This window comes from Aquarana catesbeiana, linkage group LG01 (genome assembly GCF_042186555.1).
Source record: "Aquarana catesbeiana isolate 2022-GZ linkage group LG01, ASM4218655v1, whole genome shotgun sequence".
NCBI lineage: Eukaryota > Metazoa > Chordata > Amphibia > Anura > Ranidae > Aquarana > Aquarana catesbeiana.
In genome coordinates, this window is record NC_133324.1 from 369,382,513 (window position 1) to 369,398,762 (window position 16,250).

Here is a 16,250-nt window from a genome sequence, read left to right on the forward strand (position 1 = left end):
ATCATCTATGCTGTATATGTAGATGTATTATCACCTATGCTGTATATGTAGATGTATTATCACCTATGCTGTATATGTAGATGTATTATCACCTATGCTGTATAGGTAGATGTATTATCATCTATGCTGTATAGGTAGATGTATTATCATCTATGCTGTATATGTAGATGTATTATCACCTATGCTGTATAGGTAGATGTATTATCATCTATGCTGTATAGGTAGATGTATTATCACCTATGCTGTATATGTAGATGTATTATCATCTATGCTGTATATGTAGATGTATTATCACCTATGCTGTATAGGTAGATGTATTATCATCTATGCTGTATAGGTAGATGTATTATCATCTATGCTGTATAGGTAGATGTATTATCACCTATGCTGTATATGTAGATGTATTATCATCTATGCTGTATAGGTAGATGTATTATCACCTATGCTGTATATGTAGATGTATTATCATCTATGCTGTATATGTAGATGTATTATCACCTATGCTGTATATGTAGATGTATTATCACCTATGCTGTATATGTAGATGTATTATCATCTATGCTGTATAGGTAGATGTATTATCATCTATGCTGTATATGTAGATGTATTATCACCTATGCTGTATATGTAGATGTATTATCACCTATGCTGTATATGTAGATGTATTATCACCTATGCTGTATAGGTAGATGTATTATCATCTATGCTGTATAGGTAGATGTATTATCATCTATGCTGTATATGTAGATGTATTATCACCTATGCTGTATAGGTAGATGTATTATCATCTATGCTGTATAGGTAGATGTATTATCACCTATGCTGTATATGTAGATGTATTATCATCTATGCTGTATAGGTAGATGTATTATCACCTATGCTGTATAGGTAGATGTATTATCACCTATGCTGTATAGGTAGATGTATTATCACCTATGCTGTATAGGTAGATGTATTATCACCTATGCTGTATAGGTAGATGTATTATCACCTATGCTGTATAGGTAGATGTATTATCACCTATGCTGTATAGGTAGATGTATTATCACCTATGCTGTATAGGTAGATGTATTATCATCTATGCTGTATAGGTAGATGTATTATCACCTATGCTGTATAGGTAGATGTATTATCACCTATGCTGTATAGGTAGATGTATTATCATCTATGCTGTATAGGTAGATGTATTATCACCTATGCTGTATAGGTAGATGTATTGGTGTAATCAGTGAGAGGATAAGTCTTGTACATGCAATCCAGATGTGTAGAGGGAAGAAAGCTCTTTTCACTATTCCTGTTTGCCTCATCAGAGGACTTTAGTCTTCTGGACAGAGTTAGATGAGGGGGATGGGAAGCAGAACATTTCACAGACATTTCCTCTTCCACCCCTTGGGCTGAACTGTACAATAGTGATGTCCAGTTCATGAACGAATCGTTCTTTTGAATCGATTCTTTTCAGTGAACTGGATGAATCGATTCATCTGAGTGAACTGATCCGTTTGAAACAGTTCACTATGCACTCAATACATAGTATAGGAGAGCAGAGCAGGCCTGGTAATATGATCCTAGAGTGAGAGAGCTCGGCCCCTCCCTGCAACCAATCAGCATGCTCAAGGCACAGTGACACTCAGGAACTGGATACAAACTTAAAACAAGAGTCAGGAGTACACAGTACACCGAGTTAAAGAATCATACAGGTTACCGAGTTAAAGAATCATACAAGTTATCGAGTTAAAGAATCATAGGAGTTGTTAGAACATAGTACACTGAAAGAACCATGAGTCGCCACCAGTAGAACAATACACTAAATCAATGATCAGGTAGCAGCACTACAATACAGACTGCTTTAGGCTGGGTTCACACTGCTGCGGTGGCAGACATCGCATGTAATTCGCAGCGCACTGCTGTTCATATCACATGCGATGTCTGTGCTGTGCGATATCAGCCATACAGATAGTATGGCTGATATCGCACCGCATTTGGTCCAAACTCGCACAGGACCCTTTTTTTTGTTCGGACCAGAATCGGATCGCATGGGTGTTCACACCTATGCGATCCGATACATGTCCGAATTGTCAGTTCGCAGTGCGATATGCAGGCTGAACTGGGGGTGTCATTAACATTGTATGACACTCCCCAGCAGTTTGCATATGGCAGTGTGAACTGCCGTGCGAGTTGGTGCGATGCGGGAACCCGCAGTAAATTTGCTGCGTTCCCGCACCGCAGCAGTGTGAACCCAGCCTTAAAGACAGAGAGGACAAAGTCAAGATAACAAGCCTCTATGTGATAGTTTGTTGAAGTGACAGGTTCTCTTTATTGCATCTTGCTGCACAAACAGCTGTGTAAACGAAAAGCGGGTTTTTGTGCATGTGAACTGCATTCTGATGGGCCAACTTCACAGTTAAGATTGCTAGCCATCAGATTTGTCCGTAGTCTTTACAGTGCATAATGAGGCCCCTTTCACACTTGTGTGACTTGTCCTGCGACTTGGGACTACAAAGTCGCATGACAAGTGGTACCCCATGATTTCTAATGAGTACCGTTCATATCTGTGTGTCTTCAAGTCACAGCGACTTCAAAGTAGTCACTGCATTACTTTGGTCCTATTTTGATGCGACTTGAGGCAGAGACCTCAAGATTACATAGGTAATTCTTCAAGTCGCATCAAAGTCACGGTAAAAATCGTGGCAAAAATTGCACGACTTTCAAATGGCACAAGTGTGAAAGGAGCCTAACGATTGGATTTTACTACCGTGGTTACTTCGCCCGCCCGTGGTAGTAAAATACGATAATTTTTTCTGTGCATGCGCTGTAAAGATTACGGAAAAATCTGATGGCTAGCAATGTTAACTGTGAAGTTGGCCCATCACCGCTTTTCATCTACACAGCTTTTTGTGCGACACCAAAATTGATGACGCTGGCTGCTCTGACAAATTGTGGTCTGACAGTCTGACACAGCAATAGTATTGTGCTCTGAGCAAGGAACTAAATACAAGTAAATGTCCCCAGGACCTGCCAACCTTCTGTGAAGAATCATCCTTTTGATTCTAATCATTTAAGAAGGTTGAGTCAGAGATTTGGTTCACTTGCTTGTCAGTAGACTCAGCAAGTGAACTGAAGAACCGAAGAATCGATTCATTGAATCGGTTCATTTCAGTGAGTAGTTCGAAATGAACCGATTCACTTAAAAGATCCGGACTTCCCATCACTACTGTACAAATCAGCAGAAGAAAGTGAAAAGTTTGGCATTTGTGAGCACTGATTGGCTGAGAGTCTGTCGGAGTGCCACACCCACATCCCTTCCCCTCCAGTGACTGTACGATGTAGGAGGGGGGAGTGTCTCCTCTTATAAGAGTATCACTGTCCGGAATCTGTGCTGACCTGGCCCATTCACTTACCTGTCTACTCTGTGTGCACTCACCGCTCCTTCCACCATGACGGACCAAGCACCCTTTGATACCAATGTCATCACCATGACCCGATTCATCATGGAGGAGGGCATCAAAGCCAAAGGAACGGGAGAGATGACCCAGCTCCTCAATTCCCTCTGCACTGCCATCAAAGCCATCTCTTCTGCTGTGCGCAAAGCTGGTCTGGCCAACCTGTGAGTATTGTCACCCTGTACCATCACTGTGTCCCTATAGGTGGGTATTGCCACCTATAAAACATCTGTGCACTCCTCTAAGTGGGTATTGCCACTTACAGGACATCTGTGCATCCCATATAGATGGGTAATATCACTTACAGGACATCTGTGCATCCCATATTTATGGGTACTGTCACCTTTAGAACATTTCTGCATCCCTCTTCGTGGGAGATGTCACATGTAGGACAACTGTGCATCTGTATATGTGAAAGTTGTCACCTATAGGCAGGACAACTATGCATTCCTATATCGTCACCTATAGGACAACTGTGCATACCTCTAAGTGAGTAGTGTCACCTGTAGGGCGTCTGTGCTCCTCTTTTGGTGAGTATTGTCACTTACAGATCATCTGGCACCTCTGTAGGCAGGTATGGTCATCTATGCATGCCTGTAGGTGGGTATGGTCACCTATAGGGCACCTGTGCATTCTTATAGGTAGGTATTGACACCCATAGGGCATCTGTGCACCCTGATTATTGAGTATTGTCACCTGTAGGGCAACTGTATACCCCTATTGGTGAGGATTGTCACCTATAGTGCATCTGTGCTACCCTAGAGATGAGTATTGTCACCTATAGGGGATATGTACATAGCTGTAGATGGGCAATTATTGCCTATAGGGCATCTGTGCGTCCTTATTGGTGAGTATTGTCACCTATAGGGCATTTTTCATCCCTATAGGTTGTCATTGTTATCTATAGAGCATTTGTGCATTCCATTCTGGGCTGATTGTCATCTATTGGGCATCCCTATAGATGAATATTGCCACCTATAGGGGTTCTGTGAATCTCTCTAGGTGGGCATTGTCACCTATAGGGCATCTGTGCACTCTTATGGGTGGCTGGTTTCAACTATAGGACATCTGTGCACCCTACAGGTGAGTATTGTCACCAATAAGGCATCTGTGTATCCCGTTAAGTAAATATTGTCAACTATAAGGCATCCCTATAGTTGGTCATTGGCACCTATAGGTCATTTGTGCGTCCATACCAGTGCTTATTGTCACCTATAAGGCATCTGTGCACCCAATAGGTGAGTTTTGTCACCTATAAGGCATCTCTGCACCCCTACAGGTGGACATTGTTACCTATAGAGCATCTGTGCATCCCTGTAAGTGAATATTGCCAACTATAGGGCATCTGTACATCCCTGTAAGTGAATATTGCCAACTCTTGTACATCCCTATTGGTGCTTATTGTCACCTACAGGTAATTTGTGCAACCCTTAAGGTGGCCATTTTTATGTATAGGGCATCTGTACACCCATCTAGGTGAGTAATGTCACTTATAGGATATCTGGGCACCCCTAGAGTAATTCTAGATGTCACACAATGACCATGGCTTGGAAAAAACATTAGGGGACTACTCGGCTCTGAACAGTTCTACCTACACTGAGTGCTAAGAAATACAAACTTTATTTGCTATAGTTTTCTTATAGTGTAGATGCCTATATTGTCCTATTGTCAGTGGTTATAATTGGTGTCCTTGGTTGTGCTCACACTATTATTGATACAATGTAGCACATGCACTATTAACCCCGTGAGTACTGGCCGCCCGATGTTTGTACATGATTAACTCTTTCATTACTAGCAGCTCCCTGGTGCCTGCATAAAAGCAATTCCTTTATCTCTGTGGTGCCCAGGCATATTCACTCCTTATATAACCAGAGGCGTCCCAGAGTCCTGTTAACCCTGTAATCACCGGTGGTTGGACAAGTTTTAGCCATTTACTGTATGACAATCAGCAGGTCTCCTGTGCTTGTTTATCCTAACCCTCTTCCTGTTAGCAGCAGTGTACCAGCCTCCAGGTATATTAACCTTTCACACGATCAACCTCTTCCCTACGCCTTTGTCTGTTAACCCTTTCATCAAAAAGCTGTCTCCCACCTTAGAAGACAATATGCCTGTGGGCTGGGATAACCATGTATAAATTCAAGATTAATCACTGCTCTAGTAACGGTAATAAAGCACCTGCATAAATTGTATGGTGACAATAAAAAGCATAAAAAATATAATGATATGCAGCGCAATAAATGTAGTATTACAAATAAAAACTCCATAGTGTTTGAAATAAAGTCCTTGTTCAGGAGAAAACACTGGAATCACCCACAGTGTAGACAGAAATACAAATTAGGTGAATACGGACTTATCTTCCACCGAACATCAACACACCCGGCCTCTTACCAAAAAGAATGGACAACTTAATCACAGGTGGTCAAACAGGTATGATAAATCCACAGAGCCACAAAACCATTAATGGAGATCACAGATGGCTGGGTCTTCTAGTTCCACCAAATAATCAGAGGTGCATGCATAAAATATAAAAGAAGGAACTCCTCATGGTGTAGTATTATGAACCAGGGTCATATTTATTTAAACAAAAATCCAGGGCACTCACATTTCATCAGATAAAAACGAACATGTAAAAAGCAGCAGTCTGTATAAGCAGCATTTGTTTCCAACCACAAAGATGGCCATGGTTGACAGGTTGCAGCGTCGTGACATCAGAACTCCTCCCAACACGGCGTTTCGTCCAATCAAATGTCGTCAGGGGCGTTTTCTCCTGAACAAGGACTTTATTTCAAATACTGTATTTATTGGCGTATAACACTCACTTTTTCACCATGAAAATCGGGTGCAAATAGCGTGTGCGTGTTATACGCCAATACTTCAATTTCAGCTGCCTCGGAGGGGACAGGGAGGGGGGTGGGATGAGCACCATCAGATTACATACAGTGAGAATCTCCTGTTTACTTGGTGGCCTCTGTAATAGGAAGTCCTCTCTCCTGGGCCACCATTGGACCACTGTTCTGTCTATCATAGAAGATTCTCACTGTATGTAATCTGTCGGCGCTTGTTCCGCCCCCCTCCCTGTCCCCTCTAAACTGCAGAAGGGCATCGATCAGGCTGCAGTGATGGCAATGGTGATGCTGCTGCATTGATGGCAATGGTGAGGCTGCTGCATTGATGTGGACTGATGACGCTGCATTGATGGCACTTGTGAGGCTGCAGATAGGCACTGACCCAAAGTTCCTTATTTAAAATTTAAGTTTTTTTTCCTGAAACTTCCTTCTTAAAATGAATGTGCGTTTTATAGGCCTGTGCGTGTTATGCGCCGATAAATACGGTACTATGGACTTTTTATTTGTAATACTACATTTATAGCGCTGCATATCATTATATTTTTTTGGGATAACAATGTGACAGTACTTTAAAGGGACCAGGAAGGACGTCTTCTGGAAATTTTCTGGTTTTATGTAATGAATAATGAACGCTACAGCATGACAGTCATGGCCAAAAGTTTTGAGAATGACAAAAATATTAATTTTCACAAAGTCAGCTGCTTCAGTGTTTTTGGGTCTTTTTATCAGATGTCACTATGGTATACTAAAGTGTAATTACACGCATTTCATAAGTATCAAAGGCTTTTATGGACAATTACATTAAGTTTTTGCAAAGAGTCAATATTTGCAGTGTTGACCCTTCATTTTCAAGACCTCTGCAATTCCCCCTGGTATGCTGTCAGTCAACTTCTGGGCTACATCTTGACTGATGGCAGCCCTTTCTTGTATAATCAATGCTTGGAGTTTGTCAGAATTTGTGGGGCCTTTTTTGTTCACCCACCTCTTGAGGATTGACCATAAATTCTCAATGGGATTAAGGTCTGGGGAGTTTCCTGGCCATGGACCCAAAAGTTTGATGTTTTGTTCCCCAAGACACTTAGTTATACACTTTTGCCTTATGGCAAGGTGCTCCATCCTGCTGGAAAAGGCATTGTTCCTCACCAAACTGTCCTGGGATGGTTGGGAGAAGTTACTCTCGAAGGATATTTTTGTGCTGTTCTTTATTCATGGATATGTTCTTAGGCAAAATTGTGAGTGAGCCCACTACCTTGGCTGAGAAGCAACCCACACAGGATGCTATAGACCCCTTTCACACTGGGGCGCTTTGCAGGCGCTACAGCGCTAAAAATAACGCCTGCAAAGCGCCCTGAAAGAGCCGCTGCTGTGTCTCCAATGTGAAAGCCCTGAGGGCTTTCACACTGGAGCGGTGCGCTGGCAGGACAGTGAAAAAAGTCCTGCTAGCAGCATCTTTGGAGCGGTGAAGGAGAGGTGTATACACCTCTCCTTCACCGCTCCTGCCCATTGAAATCAGTGGAGCAGTGCGGCTATACCTCCGGCATAGCGTGGTTTTAACCCTTTCTCGGCCGCTAGCAGGGGGGTTATCCCGCCCCACTAGCGGCCGAATACCGGCGCTAAAATGACAGTAAAGCGGCGCTTAAAATAACGCCATTTTACTGCCGGCACCCGCACCGCACCCAGTGTGAAAGGGGCCTTAGTGTTGGCATGACACAGGACTGATGGTAGCGCTCACCTTTTCTTCTCCGGACAAGGTTTTTACCAGATGCCCCAAACAATCAGAAAGGGGATTCATCAGAGGAAAATTACTTTGCTCCAGTCCTCAGCAGTCCAATCCCAGTACCCTTTGCAGAATATCAATCTGTCCCTGATGTTTTTCCTGGAGAGAAGTGGCTTCTTTGCTGCCCTTTTGACACCAGGCCATCCTCCAAAAGTCTTCACCTCACTGTGCATGCAGATGTACTCACACCTTCCTAAGCAAGCTCTGTACTGGTGGTGCCCTGTTCCCGCATCTGAATCAATAGTAGGAGATGGACCTGGCACTTGCTGGACTTTATTGGGCCTCCTGAAGCCTTCTTCACAAGCAGTGGAAATGTTTATGGGATTAAGTTAATTTTCATGGCAAAGAGGGACTTTGCAATTCATTTCAATTCATCTGATCACTCTTCATAACATTCTGGAGTATATGCAAATTGCCATCATAAAAACTGAGGCAGCAGACTTTAAAATTAATATTTGTGTCATTCTCAAAGCTTTTGGCCATGGCCGTACTTATTGTGGCTTCCAGAGGTCCATTGGAGTACAGATTAGCAATAGAAATAAATAAGCCGGCCAGACCTTATGGAGGAAAATGTAGGAGTAACTGCAAAAGTACCTACTGCCCTTCCAAGCTATGCATCCCCATCAGACCCTTCAGTTCATATGAGTACCATCACCCCAAAGCGAAAACCATTTCTCATAGAGGATATGAAAATTCATGACCGTTTTTTAACATTAAACACACGCCTTCCACCCAGCAGAGCTATTTCTCATACATTACACAATAATGCATGTAAATCTGACAATAGCTTTCCAGTTTACCTAGGCAGCATTATCCCCAACAGGAGCCAAGTCCTATAGGGAATACCAAATTTCTTGGTCAGCTTTAAACTAGCAGATATATCTTGTTTGCTTTTCTAAAAATGTATACTGTTTACAGAACTCAATAGCTCAAGATACATACAACAGAAAGATCAGAGGAGAAACCCATCCTCTCTCCTTCCTGCCTGAACAGAGCGTTCAAACTGAAAATAGCCTCTGCTGTGCTCACCTATTAGAGAACCCATAACGCTCTCAGAATGCCATGGGTGCACCATTTTTTTTCAAAATGAAAATTGTATATAAATAGATAAAAAGAAATAAAATTGTATATAAATAGAAAAAAAGAAATAAAAGACGTAAATAAAATTGATCTAAAACCATTTTAGCTTCCCTTTAACCCCTTTTTTCACAATGCTATCAACTATCACATGGACATAATGCATGCAAATTAGCTGCAACCAATTGAAACTTATGACATTACTATTACCTATTTATTTAGTTAAATACTTTGTTTTTCTGTAGAGTACCATCTGTATACTTTCTTTATTTGATGACATTTGATAATTAAGAGATATTTTTGGGTGTCTGGGGTAGTGGCAGGTAGTTTGGAAGCATTTTTGTGGTTTTGAATATGATTTGAAGGAATGTGGCCACCTTTTTGGAGGTTGCTGGTTGCGCTGGAAAAGTGTTGATAGGTTTGCAGGCAGTATAGTAGCTTGTTAAGGAACTAAAATATATTTTGTTAAGGCAGGAGGTATTATTACAGCCTTAAACCTTGCCATAAAGTTTACTATTCTTTGTGGGAAATTGTATCTTTGGGAAGGGGGGTGCAAAAAACTGGGTGGGCTGCAGTGGTGTTGGTGGGTTTGCAGAGAGTATATTGGGGTACTCCAGTTCCGATACAGTAGTTTAAGCTCATAGCAATGGCCACAGGGAACACAGACAGCAAAAAAAACCTGACAGAGGATCTAGCCCTTCTGTCCAAAAAGAAGGAAGCATTGGATGGAGTTTTACGGAAAACCTTTTCCATTAACATTACCTGTCAGAGTTCCCAGCTGACATTTCAGACAAAGTGGACTATTGGACACAGGGCCACTAAAAAGGCAGAGCAGTAGGGCCGGCTGTACTGCCTTATTGCTGACACTTGTTGATCTCCCTGCAGTGCTTCTTTGGCTGTGCTGCAGGGGGATTGGTCCTTGGATCTGCACCCCCTTCCACCTGCTATCGGGCCCCCCTGTGTGCTCCTTTCCCTCACAGTGCTGCTAGCTTCCCTCCTCTCCTCCCCCTCCAGCAAGGTGAATTGGTATCAGGATGGAGAGCACGAGGAACAGTAAACATGTCATATTTACTGGCCCCTTCCTTTCTTGAATGAACACAGTGAGTGATCAGTACTGATCGTTCCTGTGTCCATTCATCACTGAAGCATAGTAAATGGATGTACTATGGTTCATTTTGTGTGTGAACAGGAAGTCGCTCAGCACAGAACACTTCCCATTCATTCACTGTCCAGTGCAGTTGAGGCTGCAGAGAAAGGAACCGATGAATCTATGTCCCAAGGCCCTTTCTCTGTCTGAAATGTGAGACATCAGGGGTATGTTTAGACCTCTGATGTTTCACCAAAGGCTCCCCAAAAGGGTAGTTAAAAAAATGTACAAAAATAAAATAAAGTTCTAAAACAAAATGTAAAAAATTAGAATGAAAAAAAAAGGACTTGTTCAAATGTGCTTTGCTCTCTGATGAGCAGTCAGCATTTGGATCACTCTTCAGAGAGCAGTTGACAGCAATATATATGCCTCCTCACCCTGCACTGCTATTCAATTGAATAGGTCTTGATCGATGAGGGTATAATGTCTGCCATGGCTGCGAAGCATATCATTGCAACTGTGACATTTTAGCAAGAATATCATTTGACATTTTCTAAGGGGGGGGTCTGTCGGGTACTGTTTGGGGCCCTGTGATTTTTAACAGCAGCCTGATTGGACACCCAGCCAAAGCATATGCAGGTGTGCCAGGACATGTTATGCTCTGCAGACATGTAGTATTTGGAAATGAATACATAAGCCATTGAATGGGGTGTGACTGCAAGTGTGATTTGTTGCAGAGCGCTGACAATTCAGAAATGCTTTTTGTTGCACAGTAATGTCATTCTGTACAATGCACGGCTTGTTCGTCCTTATGAATTGTCTGTTTCTAAGAATAAGTGGTTTTGGTAGGTTGGAGGTCTGTTGTAATTCATTCCATATCTAGTGAGGATCCTATGACCTCCGTCATTGCCGCATCTGACCTTACTTCCTGTAGAAGGGTGGCTGTGGTGCAACACAGTATACAGTTGTGGAACTGGCATTACTAAATGCTTTTGTGCAACAAACCTCAGTAAACATAATTTATTTAAAGTGGTTAAAAACCTCAGGCATGAAATATGAACAAAGCATATCCATCTATAGTGTGTACTTGTCTCAGTTAGGAGAACTCAAGTGTCATTTGTGTCTGCTGCTTCATTCCTCTTCTATCTGAGTAACTTCTGACAAGTTTTCCTGACACCAAGAGAAACAAGGTGACAGGGGAGGGATCTCCAGCTGATTGACAGCCTAAGCTCTGTTCATGTGTGCTGTATGGAGGGGGGTGTGTCTCTTCCCTCCAATCAGCTCTCAGAACTCACCTCACTGAGCTCTGCAGCTCTCCACCCCCTTTTTTTTCTGAAAGCTTTTAGAGCTGCACGATTCTGGCTAAAATGAGAATAACGATTTTTTTGCTTAGAAGATAGATCACGATTCGCTCACGATTCTCGCAGCCTAACATCATTTTTCACAGTAAAACAAAAAAATTGGGCTAACTTTTACTGTTTCGTTTTTTTTGTTATTCATTAAAGTGTATTTTTTCCAAAAAAATTGTGCTTGAAAGACTGCTGTGACGTAAAATATTGCAGAAATTGACATTTTATTCCCTAGGGTCTCTGCTAAAATATATATAATGTTTGGGGGTTCCAAGTAATTTTCTAGCAAAAAATATTGATTTTAACTTAAGAAAGAAGTGTCAGAAAAAGATTTAGACTTTAAGTGGTTAAACTTCCTGCAATTTACACATTGTTTAAAAACTTGGCAGACTGCCTGGATTTTTTTTTCACACAGAAGTTTATCCCTTTGATCTAAGAAGGAAGAGTTAGTTACAATGTTTCATGTTAAAAATTTGGCAGACTGTCCAGAATATTTCTTTTGACAGCTGAGTGAGCAGATAAATCTCTCCACTTGTTATATGAAAGAATCGGCAAACTCTGCAATAGAGATCATCAGGGGGGTTGAATCGAGATCACAATTTTTTAACGATTAATTGTGCAGCTCTAAAAGCTTTATAAATTCTGGACTTTGAATGGATGTAGAGAAGAGTATATGCAGATAAACAGGTACAACTTATGTAGGAGGGTTTGGCTCATCTCTGTGTATCACCTGAGGCTAGTCACTTGGCTTATGTAAGGGTTTACAACCACTCACCTTTCCAGTACAAAATTCCTATGCATTCAAGTGACCCCAGCAGTTTAAAAATCACTGTACAGCTTTAAAAAAAGTTTTCTAAATGTCACACCATGGATGGCTTCTCCCAAGCTTGCCATAAAAAACTTGTAATATGAGTGAATGTCCCTATCCAGCCTAAATGCCAGGATGTGCCATACATATGGCACTGCAGCAATGAGCGCTCTGCTGGGTTCAGAACATTTGCATATATGTGCTTTTTTTTCCTTCTGTTGCAGCCGTAGCTGAGCTCAGCGTTCTATGATAAACGGGGAGAAAATGTACTGCATGTGAATGGATTTTGAACCTGGCAGAACACTAGGCTCCATCCACACTTGTGCGACTTATCATGCAATTTTGGACACCTAGGTTGCAAGACAAGTTGTTCCCCGTGTTTTCCATTGATAACATTCATATACAGTCAGGTCCATAAATATTGGGACATCGACACAATTCTAATCTTTTTGGCTCTATACACCACCACAATGAATTTGAAATGTAATGAACAAGATGTGCTTTAACTGCAGACTTTCAGCTTTAATGTGAGAGTATTTACATCCAAATCAAGTGAACGGTGTAGGAATTACAACAGTTTGTATATGTGTCTCCTACTTTTTAAGGGACCAAAAGTAATGGGACAGATTAACAATCATCCATCAAACTTTCACTTTTTAATACTTGGTTGCAAATCCTTTGCAGTCAATTACAGCCTGAAGTCTGGAACGCATAGACATCACCAGACGCTGGGTTTCATCCCTGGTGATGCTCTTCCAGGCCTCTACTGCAACTGTCTTCAGTTCCTGCTTGTTCTTGGTGCATTTTCCCTTCAGTTTTGTCTTCAGCAAGTGAAATCCACCTATGTCTGAGGCGGAAAGACAGCTGCGGACACACACGGCTCCAGTATCCTCTAAAGAGATCTCCACCCTCCTCCATCCTCCTATAGTACAGGACAGCACTCTCCCCGTAGGACGCAGACAGGCCGTAATCTCTCTTCCATCCAGCCCGTGAGACAGGACAGGTCCACACTACCCTACAATCCTATTTCTACATTTTAAAGGAGAACACACATACCATCAACATACCACATAGAACGCTTGAACGTGGACTGGTATGGAACACAGAAAACCGTATTTTCCATCTCAGGCCACACTTCCCAACTAGCCATTCTGTTTATGTACATATGTTGGCCTACTGGCCCATAGAGACTGTGCCCTGGTTCTCAAAGGCTCTGATGAAGAGGTTATCTAAACACTCACCTCAACATGGGCTTATGTTACTTTTAACCCATTTTTAATTTCCATGCTTTATATATTTTGTTACCTGTTTGCATGATACGTATTATTGGTATTATTTATTTGCGTTTATTTTCATATGAATAAATCTTACACTTTTTGATGTGAGCAATTGATCACGCGCCCTTCATCCATTGCTCTCCATATAGTTGCGTAAGTTTGAATGGAGCCTCAATCCTGCGGTACGGGGGGGGGGGGGGTGCACCTAAAGTACAGCACCTCCTGGCATCTAGCAGGACAGGAAGCGTCACTCACAAAAGCAGTTTTTCTACCATGATTGGAAGAGGATAACCCCAGGCCTACAGCTATGATACTGAAAAAAAGGTCCTGTGGTCTGATGAGAAGAAGATAAACTTATTTGGTTCAGATGGTGTCAACGTGTGTGGCGGCAACCAGATGGGGAATACAAAGACAAGTGTGTCTTGCCTACAGTCACGCATGGTGGTAGGAGTGTCATGGTCTGGGGGTGCATAAGTGCTGCCGGCACTGGGGAGCTACAGTTCATTGAGGGAACCATGAATTCCAACATGTACTGTGACATACTGAAGCCGAACATGATCCCCTCCCTGCGGAGACTGGGCCGCAGGGCAGTATTCCAACATAACAACCCCAAACACACTTCCACGGCGACCACTGCCTTGCTAAAGAAGCTGAGGGTAAAGGTGATGGACTGGCCAAGCATGTCTCAAGACCTAAACTCTATTGAGCAACTGTGGGACATCTTCAAACAGAAGGTGGAGGAGCGCAAGGTCTCTAACATCCACCAGCTCCATGATGTCATCATGGAGGAGTGGAAGAGGACTCCAGTGGCAACCTGTGAAGCTCTGGTGAACTTCATGCCCACTTCCTCAAACTCAACTTGTCCAAAACCGAGCTTATAATATTTCCTCCCCCACGCGCCTCTTCCCCTAACTTGTCTGTCAAGAGCAATGGCACAACCATCCACCTGTCCCCACATGTCAGGGTGCTAGGTGTTATCCTGGATTCTGAACTCTCCTTTCGGCCCCGCATCCAATCACTTTCAAAGCTTGCCGCCTCGACCACCACAACATCCCTAAACTACGTCCCTTTCTAACCAATAAAACCACAAAGCTCCTGATTCACTCCCTGCTTATCTCTCGCCTCGACTACTGCAACTCCCTCCTCATTGGCTTACCTTTAAATAGACTATCCCCCCTTCAGTCCATCATGAATGCTGCTGCCAGACTCATCCACCTTACAAACCGCTCAGTGTCTGCTACCCCTCTCTGCCAGTCCCTCCATTGGCTACCACTTGCCCAACAAATTAAATTCAAAATACTAACAATAAGTTACAAAGCCATCCACAACTCTGCCCCCAGCTACATCACTAACCTAGTCTCAAAATACCAACCTAATCGCCACCTCCGTTCCTCCCAAGACCTCCTGCTCTCTAGCTCCCTCATCACCTCCTCCCATATTCGCCTCCAGGACTTCTCCCGAGCCTCGCCAATCCTCTGGAATTCCCTACCCCAATCTGTCAGACTGTCTCCAAATGTATCCACTTTTAGGCGATCCCTGAAAACTTTCCTCTTCAGAGAAGCCTATCCTGCCTCCACCTAACAACTGCACTATTTTCTCCATTAGCTCATCCCCCACAGCTATTACCCTTTTGTATAACTTGACCCTCCCTCCTAGATTGTAAGCTCTAACGAGCAGGGCCCTCTGATTCCTCCTGTATTGAATTGTATTGTACTTGTACTGTCTGCCCTCATGTTGTAAAGCGCTGCATAAACTGTCGGCGCTATATAAATCCTGTATAATAATAATAATAAAAAAAGAGGGTTAAGATAGTGCTGGAAGATTATGGTGGCCACACAGAATATTGACTCTTTGACCCAATTTGAACATTTTTCACTTGGGGTGTACTCACTTTTGTTGACAGTGGTTTAGACATTAATGGCTGTGTGTTGAGTTATTTTGAGGGGACAGAAAATTTACACTGTTATACAAGCTGTACACTCACTACTTTACATTGTAGCAAAGTGTAATTTCTTCAGTGTTATAATAAAATATTTACAAAAATGTGAAGGGTGTACTCACTTTTGTGAGATACTGTATGTCGCCTAATTATTGGCATATTATCGATTGATAACAACATAAACGTTAAATTTTTTGTTGATCGATTACACAATCTTTGCAAAATTTTAACATGCGCATGCGCTGTAGATTTTTTCTAACTTTTCGATCAATTCCACTACTAATGTTAATAAAATCGATCGTTTAGGCTCAAAAAATCCAATATGATGGATCGTTTTTAGCAGTTCCATAATCAAAATTAGCCCATTAATGTTTTGAAAGTTTGAGCGTATTAAACGCTTTTTCGAAAGATTTCCTAACTGTGTATGGCCAGCATAAGTATCAGTATAGTGAATAACCTTATCAGAAGCTTATTTAATACATGCTTTTAATTGTAAAAATTTAATTGCAACATTTTAATTGTACGTACTATATATTAACCACCGCCCGTCTGCTGTATAGACTAATGATGGCAGCGAGGTGGCTCTCTCGTTCTGGAACAACGTCATATGTCTCACCGCAGCGCGGTGATCGGCGGCAACCCCGAACTCA

At 42.3% G+C, this 16,250-nt stretch overlaps 1 protein-coding gene across 1 annotated transcript in view; it reads left to right on the forward strand.

The window, feature by feature from the left end:
* Positions 1–3,344: 3,344 nt before the first annotated feature.
* The window catches only part of FBP1 (fructose-bisphosphatase 1), a 35,796-nt gene continuing 22,890 nt past the window's right edge, over positions 3,345–16,250 (forward strand). Inside the window, exon 1 of the mRNA XM_073633248.1 lies at positions 3,345–3,604. Within this exon, the coding sequence (XP_073489349.1) occupies positions 3,435–3,604 (170 nt within the window). The 5' untranslated portion in view covers positions 3,345–3,434. The remainder of the gene's footprint in view (positions 3,605–16,250) is intronic.